General features: G+C 34.9%; 1 protein-coding gene across 2 annotated transcripts in view; it reads left to right on the forward strand.

Annotated features, from left to right (window-relative positions):
- GRIK2 (glutamate ionotropic receptor kainate type subunit 2) overlaps positions 1-17,183 on the forward strand; it is a gene marked incomplete at both ends in the record, with an annotated part of 685,772 nt that overhangs the window by 226,219 nt on the left and 442,370 nt on the right. For both annotated transcript variants that reach the window (XM_080937894.1, XM_080937895.1), the window contains one exon: positions 13,961-14,142. In XM_080937894.1, the coding sequence (XP_080794020.1) occupies positions 13,961-14,142 (182 nt within the window). The remainder of the gene's footprint in view (positions 1-13,960; positions 14,143-17,183) is intronic.

The following is a 17,183-nucleotide window of genomic DNA, read 5'->3' on the forward strand; positions in this document are numbered from 1 at the left end:
GTCAGGTCTGCTTAGTGTTGGTTGCTGTATTTTTTATGACAACTCTTACATTGATTTCATGTACACAAATATAATAGGAGTCTGTATGACATGAAGAAAATGCCTTAAGAAAATACTAACAAATGTCACAGTTAGGAATCAGGCTTAAAAATGGTGAATACAGTGCTCACTTTCCTCAGTATAACTTTGTCCTTACAGAAGATATGAATATGAAAGAAGAAAGGAATGATAACAGACAACCATATGTCTCTATAGACAGCTGATGCTATATAAGAGCCCAACATTCCTCCTATCAATGCCCATCTTTGCAAAAGGAAGCTTGAGATAGGAAACTACCAAGACATCCAGAATGTATTAAGTGGTGGTAATAACTTGAGCTATTCTTGCAACTTCCATATAGCATTCACTTTTGATTATCTAAAGTTTCTTCCAGTACTTTAAGATGAGTACTTTTAGCCAGGATTTGTTTTATGAGACATAAGAAACTGGAGCCAGGAAAAAAATAAGAGATAAGCAGAAATGAGTAAATGGTATATAGCATCTCTAGCTTTACAGAGGATAAAGATTATATCTGAAACAGCCTACTGTCAGCATGGAGATGCTTCATGTGCCTTATACAACCCATTCAGCAGTTTTGAGCAAAGGATGAATAATCCCTGCCATACTACAAATGGACGAGCAAAGAAAAGTTCAGCCGTAAAAACATATGCCTAAATGGATAGACTACACATACAAGGAACTAGCTCATAAAGCATCCAGCCGCAGAAGCAGCATTATACAAGACAGTGATGGGTAAAGTGCACCATGGATATCTGTGTTTAGACCACAGAGTCTCAGCCCAACCATTATTTGGACTGAGGACAGGTAAATATGGGCTATGGGGACAGGTAGTATATTACAAGTTTTTTAACAGTATTTCTTGATGTTCCCACAAAATCTTACTGGTAAATCTAACTATACTTATAATGATCAAAGTATGTTCAGTATATCTAAATGACTCCCAGGATAATAATCTAAAGATTGAGAAACTTTTAGAAGTATGTTCCTAAGCATTTTTGTTTATTGGATGCACATATGTAAGAGATAGCCTACAGATTTATGTGAATCTGGCTTAGAAATATTGGCTGAGCCATTGGTGTTGGGATAAGAATGACTATATTTACTTAGGGCATAAACTCCTGTTAGGCAATTAATCTATGGGTTATTAATTATTTATTATTAATGTTTAAGTAATGTCATTATTCCAGGTTTATAGACACAAAAGTAAATGACATAAGTAAATCCAGAGACAACATGATCAATGCATTTATACAGGTTCTCTAGAGTGTCCAAACTATGTTAGATCATCAGAAATCCCAGAACACTAGTGCTTCATAACTGTGTTAAAATGTTTGCTTAATTTTGATTTTTCTGGGAAATGATTATAAAATTTCCACTAAAATGTTTCACAGTTTTTAAGAGACATGAGCCATATACCATACATCATATTTATCATTCTCAATCCAAAAGATGAATGAATAAATTGCCTGATAAACTGAAGCTAAAAAGATAGTTCATTGAGCTATAATCTCACATATTTCCTATATGAGATGGCAATTCTGTTTTGTGAAAATATTACTATTTTCAGAGAAACAATGAAGGAGCAAATTGTTAGTGATAATGCCTATAATCATTCTCTTTTCTAAAAGCACCAAGTTCTTTCTTTTATGCTTCCTTTCAAGAATGATTTGAGGGAATTATATCAAAACAAACATAAGCAAGAAAGTGTCATAAATACTGTTTTAGAAGCTGTATACATTTTATATATGACCTCTTATTAATGATTTGAGAAGTCACAAAAAATCGAAAATGATAAAGAAGCGCTGCAATTTATTTAAAATCACATAGGACTTGACATATTATTTTGACTTTTTAAAATAAATTCTCTGATGTAATTTTTCAACATACAAATCATTGAACCATGGTAGTTTGGGAATATATATATATATATATATATATATATATATATATATATATAAAATCTTAAATAAAAAATTCTATTATAATTAATAACTAATATTCACTACAACCTAAGAGTTTTTTACTTGTTAATAACTAGCCCATTTCCACGAGTCCTCAGTAAATCTTTAATTAGAAGCTATACAGAAGGCTGTTGGATTTTTCCTCTATTTCCCATATGATGCTAACTCACTTTGCTGCCTACGTTTTTAGATGGTTGTGTGACCTTAGACTGCACAGTTAACACAACAAACAGGAAACTAATTTTATCGAATGTATAAGACACAAGCAAAGTTGATGTGTTTCCATGCAGGATCAGGGGAACTGGACTAGTTTAATCATAAAAAAAATAGTGTAAGCCTGTGTCACTTAAGTCTGCCATTATGTAGCAAAATAAAGGAAGAGAGGGCAGTTATTTAGACCTGGGAAGGGGATCTCAGGACCCAAGAAAGGGTCCTTAGATAAAATGTCCAACTGTGGGGAGAAAGATCTTTTAAAATCCCCCTCCAATAGAAAGACAGGGCATCAAGTGGAGGGATGAGGTTGCCATCCCACAGTAATAAAACTCTGACCCAGAATTGTTCCTGTGCATAAAAACTGCATGGATAAAAATTGAGAATGGCCTGAGGAAAAGGAAGCCCAGTGACTGGCCCAAATTGGGACCCATCTCAAGGGGGAGACTCCAAAGCCTAACACTATTATTGATGCTGTGGTGTGCTTACAGAAAGGAGCCTAGCATGGCTGTCCTCTGAGAAGCCCAACAAGCAGCTCACTGTGACAGATGCAGATACCTACACCCAACAAATGGACTGATGTTGGGGACCCCCGTGGTTGAACTAGAGAAAGGATAGAACTATGGGAGGATGGCAGCTCCATGCAATCGCAACTAACCAGGACCCTTGAGATCTCTCACACACTGAGTCACCAGCCAGGCAATATACCCCAGCTTAAATGAGTCCCCTGAGACATGTGCAGCAGAGGACTGCCTGCTCTTGCCTCAGTGAGAGAAGATGCACCTAACCCTCAAGAGATTTGAGTCTCCAGGAAGTGGAGGGGCCTTGCATGGTGTGGGGTTTAGGGGTGTGGTGACATCCTCTTAAAGACAGGGGAGGAGGAATGGGATAAGGAACTGTCAGAGGAGGGCAGAAGAGGAGGGGATAACGACTGAATTATAAAAAATGATTATTAAAGATAATAAGAAAATAACTAAACAAGACCATTGCCAAGAGCAATAAAAGAAAAAAAAAGAATTCAGAGGGTACAGAGAAAGGGCAAGTGGTCATTCAGTGATATCTCATCACAAGCCTTAAATACTGACATTGTATTTGTAGTGCAGAAGAAAACATCAGAGCCCTAGATCTGCCAAAAATGTTCCATGAGGTCAAAGTTGATTCAGTTTTCTGTTACACTATCTGGGAGCACCACATGACTTGAAGGTTGCTGTGAGTAAGGCAATCTAAAACAATTCAGGGCATATGGTGGTCAGAGTGAGGATGTTGTTCATATGCTTCTATGTGAATGTTTGCTTCCAGTTGGTTGACTGTGTAGGAAGGATTGGGGGCATATGCACTTGTTGAGGTTGGTTTGTCACTGGGTAGAAAGAGGGAGTTGAGGTTTCAAAGGTTTAAGTCAGGACCACTATTTATCTTTTTTGTCATGCTGTGAGAGAAACAGGTGAGAAAGCTGCTTCTACAGCACCATGCCTGCCTTTCATGTTCCCTGGTCTGATAGCTATGAACAAGCCCTTTGAAACTGTAGGTACCCTCACCTTGGGTGTAAGCTGGTTCCTTTTTATAAGTTTTATACGTCTTAGTTTTCACAGTAACTTAACAGTCACTAGAATAGGGCCCATATAGAATCAACTCTGCTACCAGAATGCACCTTTAAAAACCACAGTATTTTTCTAATGATTACTGAACAGGCAAGATTTAACATATAGTAATCCCAAGAGAGGAACAATAGTAGAAAATGATTAATATGCTTCCTGTCTAAATGGCCAGAGCCATCTTCTGTTGTTTAGATAAGGGAAAGTCAAGTTTCGTGAAGCACATGAGGAAAAGACAGGGAAGGATTTGGGAGAAACTGAATGACGTATCCATTTCTGATTCAATTTAGTCCAGCTGACGTGTCAAAAAAAAAAAAAATCTTCCTAAAGAGATGCTAAAGATAAACTGTTTGATCTCATAATCTGTGCCCAATATCAGCTCATGGAGAAGGTAAGATATATGAGCAGAAAGTCAGTTCAAGCCCCACATCACAGTGACAGTTGGCAAGCCCAGTGCCTCTTTGGGAAGAATCCTGCCTGTGCCTCCAAGCGCCAGCTTGTCTTCTTTGCTCCATTAGAAATAATCAGTACTAAGTGGCCCATCATCGGTGCCAGCATGACTTTTTTTCCACAGTTGCTAAAAGCTTTTCCCTTGGCCCACTTCTATTTTTTTCTTTTGTTTCTAAGTAAGTATTTCATTTTTCTCCCCATCCTGATTTTGCTTTTTCTGACTAGAAAAAAAAAAATCTCATCTGAAATGATGCTTACAAATGGCTCTCTCCTATCTTTCTGGGCAGCCCTCCCCTAAGACCTAATGACATATGTCACATATGTATTAACCAATGGACCTCTTAGTGGGGAATTTTTCTATTCAACAGACAAAGAAGAGAACTCCAGTTCAAATAAAATTGTGTGTGTTTGTGTGTGTGTGTGTGTGTGTGTTTGTGCATTCTACAAACAGCTTTCTCTTAAATTACAATAAGAAATGTCATTGAAGCCTTAAATTGCTGTCATCTGAAATGTTTTACTCCCATCTTTACTTCCCTAGATTATGATCAATTTTCTCCTGGAATGAATTATTCAAATTGAGCCCAGTCTTCTGAATCCTTAGAAAACGATGCCTGAGCACTTTGGGTCTGTTCTACTTAGTTATCATTTGGCACATCTGTTTCACACTGGCAGAAATTCCTTTTTTTTTTTCTAACATATAATTTATTTTCAAAGTGGATTGCAAGCTTCTTGGGACTAAAGATCATGTCATGTCATTCATTCATTTAACAAATGTATTTGAACATCTTTCGAAACTTATTCAAACAAAAGTACATCCCAGTATAAAGTTTATATTCTCGTGGAGAGATACAGAGTTTAAAAGTCAGTGTTACAAATATAGAAATATAGAATATGTTGAAAATGGTTAGCACATCAGACTTAAGAACAATATATGAAGACTCAGAAGAATAAAATGAGGTCTTATGTTTTCAGTAGGATGCCTGTCATTCATAAGAGAGCATGCTCACAAAGAGAAAAACAATTTAGGTTGAACACACACTTCAAAATAGGATCCTCTAGAGTTACCATTAAGGAGCCAAGATACGGACAGAAAAAGCTCAGTTTTGGAAATATGTTAAGTCTGATGATCCTGCCACCATCCAAGTGTGTTGAAATAAAACAATGGCCATAGGTGTCTGATACTGAGCAAGTTCAGGGCTGGCTGGTATATTTATTCGAGATCAGTACTGAGCCACATGATGAGTTAGATAAACTCAGAAGTGGGTGTAGACACAGAAGCTTGGGAGATAAGAAGTAGAGGCAGTAAAAAGAGCATGGACCCTCCTGGAGCCAAGAGAATAGATGGTTTTAAACTAGTACAATAATAAATAGTATTGCTTATATGTTAAGGAAGAGGATTATATTAAACTAGTAATAATATCGCTTATATGTTAAGGAAAATGAAGGCAGGATGTGTACAGAATTTACCAACCTAGAAGATAGTACTTTCAGTGATGTGAATGAGACAGAATGTGGAAGACAATAAGAGTAAATAAAAATTGTGAAGTACATTGGGTGAATTGTGTCTTCCATAATATACAATGAAGGTTATCAAACTGTGATGAGTTTTAGAAGTATGGGTGGTGTAATCCAATTGGGATATGGAGTAACCCCAATAAATAGAATTAATATTCCTGTCAATAAGAGATAGGGGGCTATCTTACTTTCTTTCATTCTTGTGAGGGTACTAATATAAAAGCTTTAGTAATATTTAATCAAGTTGTTTTCCTCATCTCAATCTTCCAGCTTCAAATACTGTGTGAGGCAAAAATGGCTACAATACTAATTCACAGAATGACTCAATGACCTAAAAATCTCCTACTAGGTTTCCTTTATTAAAGGTTCTATTACCTGCCAGGGGTGCCAGTTTGAGGAGCATTCCTTCCTCATATGGGTCATTAGGGGATGTCCAGGAAACATAAGAGACAGGACAAATATATCAATAGAACACAAGTGCTAAGTGTATTTTCTGGTGGAAATTTCTGTAAAAATAAAAGTTGTGTTATAAGAACTTAATTCACTAATTCTGTAAGGGGCGAATATTTTTTCTAAAAGAATTTGCCTTAATAATTAAATAGGATAAACAAAACAAGTTAATTGTCTGCATTTATACTGTAGTATCTGTATTGGAATATCTATTTTATCACTACTCTATACTCTACGTACTCTGTACTCTTATAAGACTATATCTAATCTTCATACTTTATTTTCATTTTTGCATTATAGTACAAATCATGTAGTCCATTCTGTCATCTGTCCCTGATACATTCAATTTCTTCATACCTTCGTAATATAAGCTGCATCTTCAGTGAGCATAGTTACTGATAATTTGGGTTTTCTTCTGGAACAAGAAAAAAATAAGATAAAATCCACGTTTTTAAAGAGTCACTGTCTGCTTCTTATTTTCGCCAGAACACAGTAGTCTGATAACTATTGTCAGTCATGAGTGTAACCACATAAAGCTTCTTAAGCTGTTTTGTCAATGTCAACCTTAAATCATATTTGATGTATTAAGTGGCAGGATAAAACCAATAACAGCAGCATCCTGAGACATAGCCAACATTAGAGCTGTGAAGGATCATTTGCTGCTTCATAAATGCACTGACCTGGACACAAGTGGGGATTAGAGGACAGCAGGCTACCTAATCAGCCACTGTCCAGATAGCTTGAGTTGGGCGACCACAAACTGAGAGGGAAGTGAGAGTAACAGAGGGACAGGTGTATATCTGAGCCAATTGGCAGGAGACAAAGGAACTTGCAATGTAGCTATCAAAATTGAACAATGAGGTATATGATCCCCACTGGGGAAGAGGCAGTTGTACAGCCGGGATAAAGGGTGATAGATTATGTGTAAGGAGACAGAAATTATACTAGGAAGAGCAGGATATGAGCTTCTAGCATAACCAAGATGTCAGTGGTTTATTCTTGGCATCCTTAGTAATGGCAGTCATTTCTATTGTTCTTAAGACGTTTACAGTCTATTGAAAAATACCAGTGTTGTTATAAACAACCAAAGAATCAAATTACCAAATTCTGGCAAAAGTTTGTTTGCAATGTTTATGTTTGCAGAGTTTCTAAAATATTGTTGTGTTGTGACTTTCTATTTATTTATGTTTATTTACCTTGAGTCACTCATGGGAATTATTGATATGAAACATTCAGAAGAAGTTATTTTTTTTTCATTAGTCTTGATGGCACAGACATAAGCTTCCGATTTCAGTTATTCCTTCGTGCAAACAACCCACTGTAGGGAATATTTAGTCCTCAGATCATGACAGAAAAATTCATAAGTTTCTTATCAGTGGCCTGATATGATATTAGTAATATGTCTTTAATATTGGAGAGGTTAAGTAGAGATGGGACCATTTTAGTGGAATAACATTTCTCAAAGCCAGAATTCCTTGTTTTATCATAAAATTCAGTTTCAGTATGACAGGTAGCTTGTGACTTTCCAGTTCAGTATAGTTTGAACATCATATGAAGATATCATTAGCACTAGAGTACTGACAAATATATCTACCTTCTAATTAAACTAACCAATTTTTATCTGCCAAATTTTCTCATAATAAATACCAGCTCATGTGTAACATGCATGAATGTGATAAAGGAACTTTAGATAAAAGATATACCTAACACTGTACTAGCCACATACTATGACTATAGTGTCCTTAGTGAGCGCTCTATTTGAATAAGACACCAATGCCATGATTGAGAAATAGACAAATTTTAATAAAAATAGACAAGATAAATGATTATACATTATTTTTGTTGCCTCCTCAGAAATTGAAGCATTCTGAATAATATGTTATTTTGGTAACCTCATATACTCATCAAGAAGCTGAAAGGGTTTAATTTGTGGTATTGCTAAAATTCACAATATATATTTTTTAAAATGGAATATTTGCTTGAAAGAAAGACAAACCAAGGGCAGCATATTCTAGTTTTGACTTTAAGGATAAGAGTTAGACTTGAAGCCTCTGTTTACCTTGGGGTTTTCCTGCTAGCATCCCAAGCACAGTCCTCATATTATGTCGATTCCATTTGTCAGCCCAATCATGAAGCAATATGAAGTTCATCCTTCAGCCTGAACCAAGCTTCAGCCATACAGCTGCAGACTCTGTTCATTTTATGCCTGACAATCTTGTAAACTTTCCATCAAACCAAGACAGAACTGATGAGCTTGAGACTCTAGCCAGTAAGACTGCAGGTTATTGCTAGCACTGTTTGCCAATATCTACCCTGGTTCCCTTGATAGGTCTAGAGAGTCACAAGACACCCTTACATCCTAATGTATCCTGTACTAAAATTTTTCTTATATTTAATCAAATTTAAAACTTTGTAAGTTTAAGGACACTCACGGTGTCCTTTTTTGCAACAAAATTCTGTGTATGCCTTCCCCATTTCCAAATATGCTCTATAAAAACAAAAAGTATGAATCTCGTAGGCTATTGCTAGATGAGCACATGTACAAAGGTTATTTTAAAACACTTTCTTAATAAATAACCAAAAACTTAGATAATGTGTGTCTCAAGAATACCAGGGTCAGTAATTTTTGGGAAGTATTTTAAATAACTGTGAAAGGATTTGCTAGAAAAAAAGATATTTCTGACGCATGTCAGAAATAGAGTATTCAGAGAAGACACCACCATTGGATTTTACTTGTAGATATAAAAGTTATATTTTTCAATATCCTGGATGAAAACAAATGAGCAGGAGTCAGGCAGTAGAAGTGCACATCTATCTATGAGACAGCAGCATGTTCATACTATTGTTCTGGAATTCAATGTCCTCCTATATAACCCTTGCCTTTGCAACAAACTCAAAGTTCAGTAGCCCCCATCATGACTCTAACATATGTCACAATCTGTAATTTCAAGTTTATTGAAGATCATTCTCAAATATGAATTACTCACAAGTTCCCTTAAACTCACTGTTACAATTCATGGCAACTAAGACAATCAGATTACTACTAGCTCATACCAGAGACACCAGTGACCAAATCTAGAAGAAGACCAAATACCTATTTCCCTGTTTTTCTCTCACAGTGTTTATTGACTATGTTTATTTTTAAGCATTTGTCTATAAAAATGTTTATGTAGTATTGCCAATCAGAGAAGCTGAAATGCATGCAATCTCCATTTTTTTTTAAATTGGGTTTTGACTCTATAGAGATGAATAACAATTCATTGCATTGACATGAACATCAGACACTGTATGGACAGAGCTAATATAAAACAAGTCATTGCCCTCCATCCCCAATACATCATTATATTCTCCCATGTTAGCCCAAGAAATCTAGTCCAGTAAAATTTTCTTCCAAGGCAGAAAATTAAGCAGTCCTAGGTATTACCTCACTGGAGCCAATAGCAAAAATCACAAATGCCAACAATGAAAGGGGAATTTGTTGTCTGTGGTTTGGAGAAAGAGTCCAGCAAGACTTTTACATTTGGTAGTTAGAAACTTATAGAAAGTGTTCTAGTTAGTTATTTTCTATATTGTATGCATTGAATATAGATATAAATATATATTCAAATATTTAAACATATGTTAAAAAGAGCATTTTATAGGTTTACATAGATTACTCAGTGTCTTTTGAATTACCTATTTTGCCTAAAATTTTCTAATAAAAAGAACCCATCAAAATAATACATTTTGGCTTCTTATGTATTGATTATTCTTTTAGTTTAAACAAAGGGGTGATTATGAAATCTTTAATCCAGAGATGTTATATTTCACATTGATAATTCTAAAATCTATTTGGTAGGAGTCTTACTTTACTTGCACAAAGACCACATTAACCGAAGTGATAAATAGGTCTGTCTGCTTAGCCAGGTGGCAAAACTCTACTTCATTTGGCTACTGAAATAGTTCCTGGGTGTAGCAGGAATGTGGGAACTCCCTTCCTGGTGCTAGGGAAGCAGGAGCCTACCTGAGCTGTGGTGTGATTGATCTCTGTAGAGGAGGATGCCAACTGGAGTGTGTATAAATTGCTCCTTCTGGATTCTCCTTAAAAGCTAAATCAATGGCAATGTCTCAAAAGAGCAGTTCAGACCTTTGTCCCTAAATGATAGAGAAAATCTTGGTTTCATTCACTGCTAGATTAAAGGAGAGTATAAAAAAATCTAAAAACAAAAGATTCCAAGCACATAGTGGTAGATTCAGAGGAAACAGGATGTTTTTCATCTACCAAATAAGGAAGTAATTGCAGTCCGCTTTTCTTGTTAGATTTTAGAGACCCATCTGTGTGTGCAATGTTTCTTTCTATTATCAATGTATAAACTAATTACATTAGAGAAAAGGGAGGATTTAATTAAAAGTCTGTTTTAAACAGTTGCAATTCTATTTTGTTATTACGTAATTGGCTGCCAGATTTTTTAAGTAAACATTAGTTCTGAAATGTTATTTGCAAACTATTTGTATAAAGCACATGGGTGGCAAAATGATTGCACTGCTCATTAAATCTAATAAATGTATTATAGTACGTTTTTTTCCATTATCATCAGGTGAATATAAGGCAGGATTATATGTGAGCTGTGCCAAGTGCTTTGAAAGAGTTTCCTCTTAGTTAAAGAAAAAAATGAATTTAAAAATCTTATAGATTTTATAGATTCCATGTAAGAAAGCACTTTTTTTTGCACATGTTAGGTTTGTGTAAGATCATCTTGTAAGAAAAAATGTAGCCCATTATTTATCATAAATTGCAAAGGACAGGGTATTTGGGCTATGCAGAGTAATGAATAATCATGCACAAAGAAAACACATGGCTAATTTTATAATTATAGATTTTGTTAAGATATAATCTCATTTTCCTTTGGAGAAAATCTTTATCCTACCTGGAAGGTATGGTGACTTGATGGTGGGGTAGGATAGTTTAAGGTACGATGTGTACATGTTCGACTGGCCCTTAAGGAACACAGTAACTTTAACAATGAGTATCTACCATAAAAAATTAAATAAACGAATTGACAGAACCTTTTCTGGGAAAGGCTCTAACACATTTACCGGAAAGTTTCATTAGTTTGTTTGTTTCATTAGTTGCCATAGTTACCATGCCTACTTTCTAAATGCTCAGCTCATGTTTAGGCTGCAATTATATATGTATGCACATATATGCACACCAAAATGTATAAAAAAGCATATATTAAAAAAAGATTCTGTAAATTTGAAAGACAGAAAACAGGGTATATAAGAGGGTTCAGAGGGATGAAAAAGGGGATGGTTTAATTATATACAATCTCAAACAAACAAACAAACGAATAAAATACAATGAAATAAAAATGCATCCCATCAATTATATTAGTGGAATGCTATCAAATATTCCACATACAATAAGTAGGAAAATATTCATTCTCTTGGTGTCTTGAATGGATCAGGAACTACTTTGCTAAGCCTTTCCCATTTATCCACAATACTCTAAATACTAGAATTCAGAGAGGAATCTCTGCTAAAACTCTTGGATAAAGAAAAGGCAGGAAAACTGAGCAGACGTGTGGGACAATGAGAAATTATATCATGTAACGGAGCAATTGGAGGCTAAGAATTTATAAAAGGACTCACTCCAGCCACCTCATGTAGGAGTTGAAGGAAAGCAAGAAGAGAAAACCATGATTCCACTTGACTTTCAAACTGCTCTCTAGATTCCTCCTTTCTTAAGGACAGAGTGAGCCAGTTTTGTTCAGGTATTTGAAGGTGAAAAGCAAATGGGAACCATGTGTACAGAAATGCTTTCATCATCCGTATCAGATGCATCTGAAGACAGGTTAAAACAGTTATTTCAATGATTGTATTTATCCATGAAAGGATCTTCCATGCAGAACTCATGTCACAGGAGTAATATGCACAAAACATGTGTCAGAGGAATAATTGAAGACAACCTTTCACTCAGATTCCCACATAGGAGACGACAGCTCCTACTAACACTGGTGATTTATTCTTTTCCCTCTTCAATACCATTTCCCAGGCAAGCTGGCAAACTGAAGCCTGTTCCATTAATGCCAGCAGGGATATATATGTGTGTGTGTGTAAAGAGAATAAGTAAACATTTATTGTACCTGATGGTTCAATGAACTATCCACATGAGCTCTTTAAAGACTTGAAAATACTTGGCAGGTTTTATATTTAGGATGAGCCCTGAAAACGCTACTCTTGTGAAAATGTCTGACTTTGTTGAGCCTTTTCAGTACAAACAGTTGAGTTAATCTGTAACTTGATAGCTATTTTTTACTTGTGTTAATGCATTAATCTCCCAAAATGTCCTTAAATTTTTGAGATTAGGTTTTCTGTCCAAATCAGTGTCAAAATATCTTCTAATAACCAACTTAAAATAAAACATATATTTTCCCCTTGTTGGCCAGTATAACCACAAAGGTAAATTGTCATTTATTAAAGGCCAATTTAGGCAAGTTAATTTTTGTGTTTTGCACGTTAATTCATGGGTACTGTGATCCTCTTAGAGATAATTAGAGCCTTGCAAAAAGATACAGAGATTATAAATTGTTGAATTCAGATACAAACACAATACTCAAGACTGAGTAAACGTTGCATTTAGTTATAATGAAGTCTTGTAAAGTAATAGGCTGAGTAACTTCCTTATGTTTGCCCTGCCAAGGTTAATAGATTATTTTAATTGCATTTATGTAATTTTCTGAAGAAGGTAGTCATTTAGGTAAAAAGCAACAAAAATATTTAAATGAGTAAATTTTAAATATTTTGCTTTACATTTTTTGTAAGTGTTTGGATCTCCAAAATCATTCATCGTATTGTCATATGATCGTAATTCAATGTTGACAGAAAAAGAACATTTTAGAATATTTGTTATTGGTTAAAATATAAATTATGGTTTTATTCTCATGATATAGCAGACTATGAATACACAGTAGATTTTTAGTTGTGAAGTTTGTCTCCATCCCTGTGACCAAATGTAATTATAATACCATGCAAATATGTATAGAAGGAAGAGAAAACAAATTCAGGACATTAGTTAATTACCAATCTTTCCTTGTTCTACCAATTTACTGATTTTAATTAAAGTAGTTCCTCAGAGGAAGTAGAAACACAGGGAAAGAAATATATGGGTTTTTGTTTTTTTTTACAGATATAAGAATGAAATATAGGAGACAGGAAATTTCTTGAATTGACCAACACCACAAAATATTTCAATCCTGCATTTTTTAAGGAGCAGGGTTTTGTGTATCAAATATTAAATGTATTTCAGTACTTGAAAACTCTTTACATTAAAAAATAACAATCTATTTTAAAATAACTGATGATTTACTAAAGTAGATCAATAATTTGGTATATTTTAAGCTATAACTTAAAGATGTTTTTCAGGGGAAGAATGAATTCATTAATATTTGAATAGTTATATATTGTGTTAATATTTACATTACAATGTTAAACAGAATTTATGATATTGAGGCACAAGGATCACTTCGTAGCCAGTTTGCTCTACATAGTGTTTCAGGCCATGCTATAACACATAGTAAAACACTGTATAAAAATAGATAAAAATAAAGGGATTTATTGCTAGTGACATGGCATTAAGTACCTACATGTGACCAAGAAAAATCACACCGCGTGCTTGTATTTCATAATTCTATGAGCTACTCTGATTTGCTTCCACCCATTTTTTTTTCTCTTTAATTAAAGGTCTCATTCGCTTGCAAGAGCTCATCAAAGCTCCATCAAGGTACAATCTTCGACTTAAAATTCGTCAGCTACCAGCCGATACAAAAGATGCAAAGCCTTTGCTGAAAGAGATGAAAAGAGGCAAAGAGTTCCACGTGATCTTCGACTGCAGCCATGAGATGGCAGCGGGCATTTTAAAGCAGGTAAACTTGGCATTACTTAAATTCTTAGTTTCCTTCCAAAAAGTTTTTCACCACGTTTTAAAGGTAATAATTTAGAGCTACCTAATTAACTGGTCAAAGACATCATCTTGATACAATTTTATCATAGAGACCCTGACAAAGGCTTTCACTAAACTCATTTTCAAAGACGTAAATATTGAAGATTTTAACAGATTCAGAACGAGGGGTAAAAGAGCCCATGGATAGCATATCAAGCCAGTAGGATGAAAAAAGATACTATGACACAGATTCAACTCCTTTTTCATTATCTCCACAACCAAAGGAAAAGGGTTTCTCACAGTCTAATCTCAGAGAGACTTGGTGAGGTGTACTGGCAATGACGAAGCAGAAAATTCAGAAGCCCCTTAATGATGTTCTCCATATTTATTGCAGAATAGAGCCTTGCCCACCAAAAAGGACATTTTAAAACCCATTGGTTTTTCAGTAAACGATTGTTATTCCAACACTATATTGTCCTAATTGCACTATAGAGAGTAGGAATTATTTAGTAGTCTCTCTTATAAATGAGGGAACAGTACTGGAGAATAAATGCAGAATGAGCTGCACTTACTGAGTTGTTGAATGTGGATCTGAACTCGAATCTTTATGTTTCTGTCTTTAGTCTTATAAAATATTGGGCTGATATTATAGTGGTTTAGGTAAATTTGTAAATTGTGCTAAAGCCTTTAAGCATAGGAAAAAAACCTGTAGTGAAGAGTTATAAAGATTCAGATAACAAATGACATTTCATTAAATATAAAGACCAACAGCAAATGCTTGCTATTATATGGTTAGTTTATTAAGCACATGCTTGTCCAACATTCCAGTATAATGGTCAGCTTTAGTACTATAAAAAATTCATTGATTTGACATTGTTCTAACTTTATATGTGGGCAATAAAATATGAAGGATAATGCTTGATGTTGATTTTTGTTTGTTTAAGAATGAACGTAAAAATGAAATAAACACTAAATCTCAAGTGAAGATATTTTTCCTGTAATTTTCAAGCAACGTTTGATCACATTTAGAAAGGAAGCTTTGCTTTTACTGGTGAGGCAGACAATGGACTTGCACCTGTTCTCTGGGCTAACAGCAAGCAACCAATAGATCAGATTTTTCTTGCAGTTTGGAAAAATGGGAAAGCCTCTGATAATACAGTGTGTATTCTGCCTTATATTGGGTATATCAATTATGATATACTTTTCCTCATGAAATAATATTTAATTCTACTCAGGGAATTTCCTCCATCAGACTGACCTGTGAAGCATTTCCTTGATTCCTGATTGATATCATCAGGGCCTAACTAACTGGGGCAGTGCAATTCCTGGGTAGGTGATCCGAGGGTATATACGAAAGCTGCCTGAGACTAAGCCAGAGACCACAGAAAGCACTCTTTCTTCCTGTTTCTCAATTCCTGCCTCTAGGTCATTCCCTGCATCCCTCATTGATAGAATATGCCTATATTCTCATATATATATATATATATATATATATATATATATATATATATATATATATGAGAATTCCTCCTGTTGTGGTGAAACATATCCAGAAAATTATTTTCTTTGCTACTTTATAACTGTAATGTGGCTACTGTTATGAATCGTAATGAAAATATCTGTGGTTTCTAATGGTTTTAGCTGACTCCTGTATAGAGGTTAGGAACTACAAGTTAAGAATCACTGTTCTAAAGCAAAAGCCAAATAAACCCTTTCCTTCACTAAATTGTGTTGGGTATTCGTGTTTATAAAAGTAATGTATAGCCAAGTAGTACCGGATGTGATTTGGTATGGTGTGATATATGATTGTGTGTGTGTGTTTGTGTGTGTGTGTGTGTGTGTGTATGTGTGTGTGTGTGTGTGTGCGTGTGTGCATGTCTGGTGTGCTTCTGAGATTCATCAACTCAGAATCTTTGGCTGCTGTGGATAACCAAAGATATACCATTCAGAGCTGAACCGAAAGTGGATAAGCTTCCAGAAAATGTGCTTCGTCTAAGAACAAGTATTAGAATAAAAACCACAGAATGATGTCCTCAGTTGTACCTTGTTTCCTCAAAATTTTTAAACATTTATTCAACCTAACTGCAGTTTTATAAAACCCCAAGAAACATAGAATTCAAAGCAGGCATTTTTGTCTGAAAGCTTTAAAAGTGAATGGAGCTCAGGGCTGATCAAGTTTCCTCCAAGGCAAGTTGAAGTGCTTTAATCGAAGGCCATGCTTTAGCAGCAGATAATTCTACATCTATTCAGATTTCTGACAGAGACTTCCTTAGGGCAGAGCCAAGACACTCTGAAGTAACGAGTAAGCCACTTACAAGTATTTTCTATCATATAGGGACACCATGATCAAGAACCTCAAAGTTCAGATCAGAGAGTGAAAAAAAAAAAAACATTAATCTTGAAGAAAATTTAAAAGCTGATGCAAATATACCCACAACTGCAAGTCATAAAATCAAATTAGTATTGATGTGACTAAATATTTCCCCTTCACTTTCATTAGACATGAGCAATGTAATTTCTGAATCTAACTGGCAGAATAAATTGCAAATTATATGCCTAGATGACAAACAAAATAACAAGCTTAATACTGAAGATTCCTATGAGTTTATTTTAAACAAATAATCTGTGTCTTCATAACATATAATGTATGTCACAATGTATTTTTAAGGCTTCCCAAATAATATTCACACATAAGAAGATAAAGTTATGTTCCCTTTTATGTAGTTTGAGGTGTAGGAAGATATATTGATGTGCAATTAAGATACAGAGAGTGGCTATTAAAATATCATCCTGAGTGAGATAACCCAGTCACAAAAAAACAGACATAATGGGCAGTCACTGATAATGGGATACTAACCCCAGAAAGCTCTGAACACCCCAGAAACAACTCACAGACTATGTGAAGTTCAACAACAACAACAACAAAAAGAATATATTTTAATTAAAATAGAACTGTATCACATCCCCCTTTTCTTCCTACAGCTCCTCCCAGCTTCTCTCCTATCCCCTCAAATTAATAACCTC

This window comes from Micromys minutus (assembly GCF_963924665.1).
Source record: "Micromys minutus genome assembly, chromosome: 25".
Classification (NCBI taxonomy): Eukaryota; Metazoa; Chordata; class Mammalia; order Rodentia; family Muridae; genus Micromys; species Micromys minutus.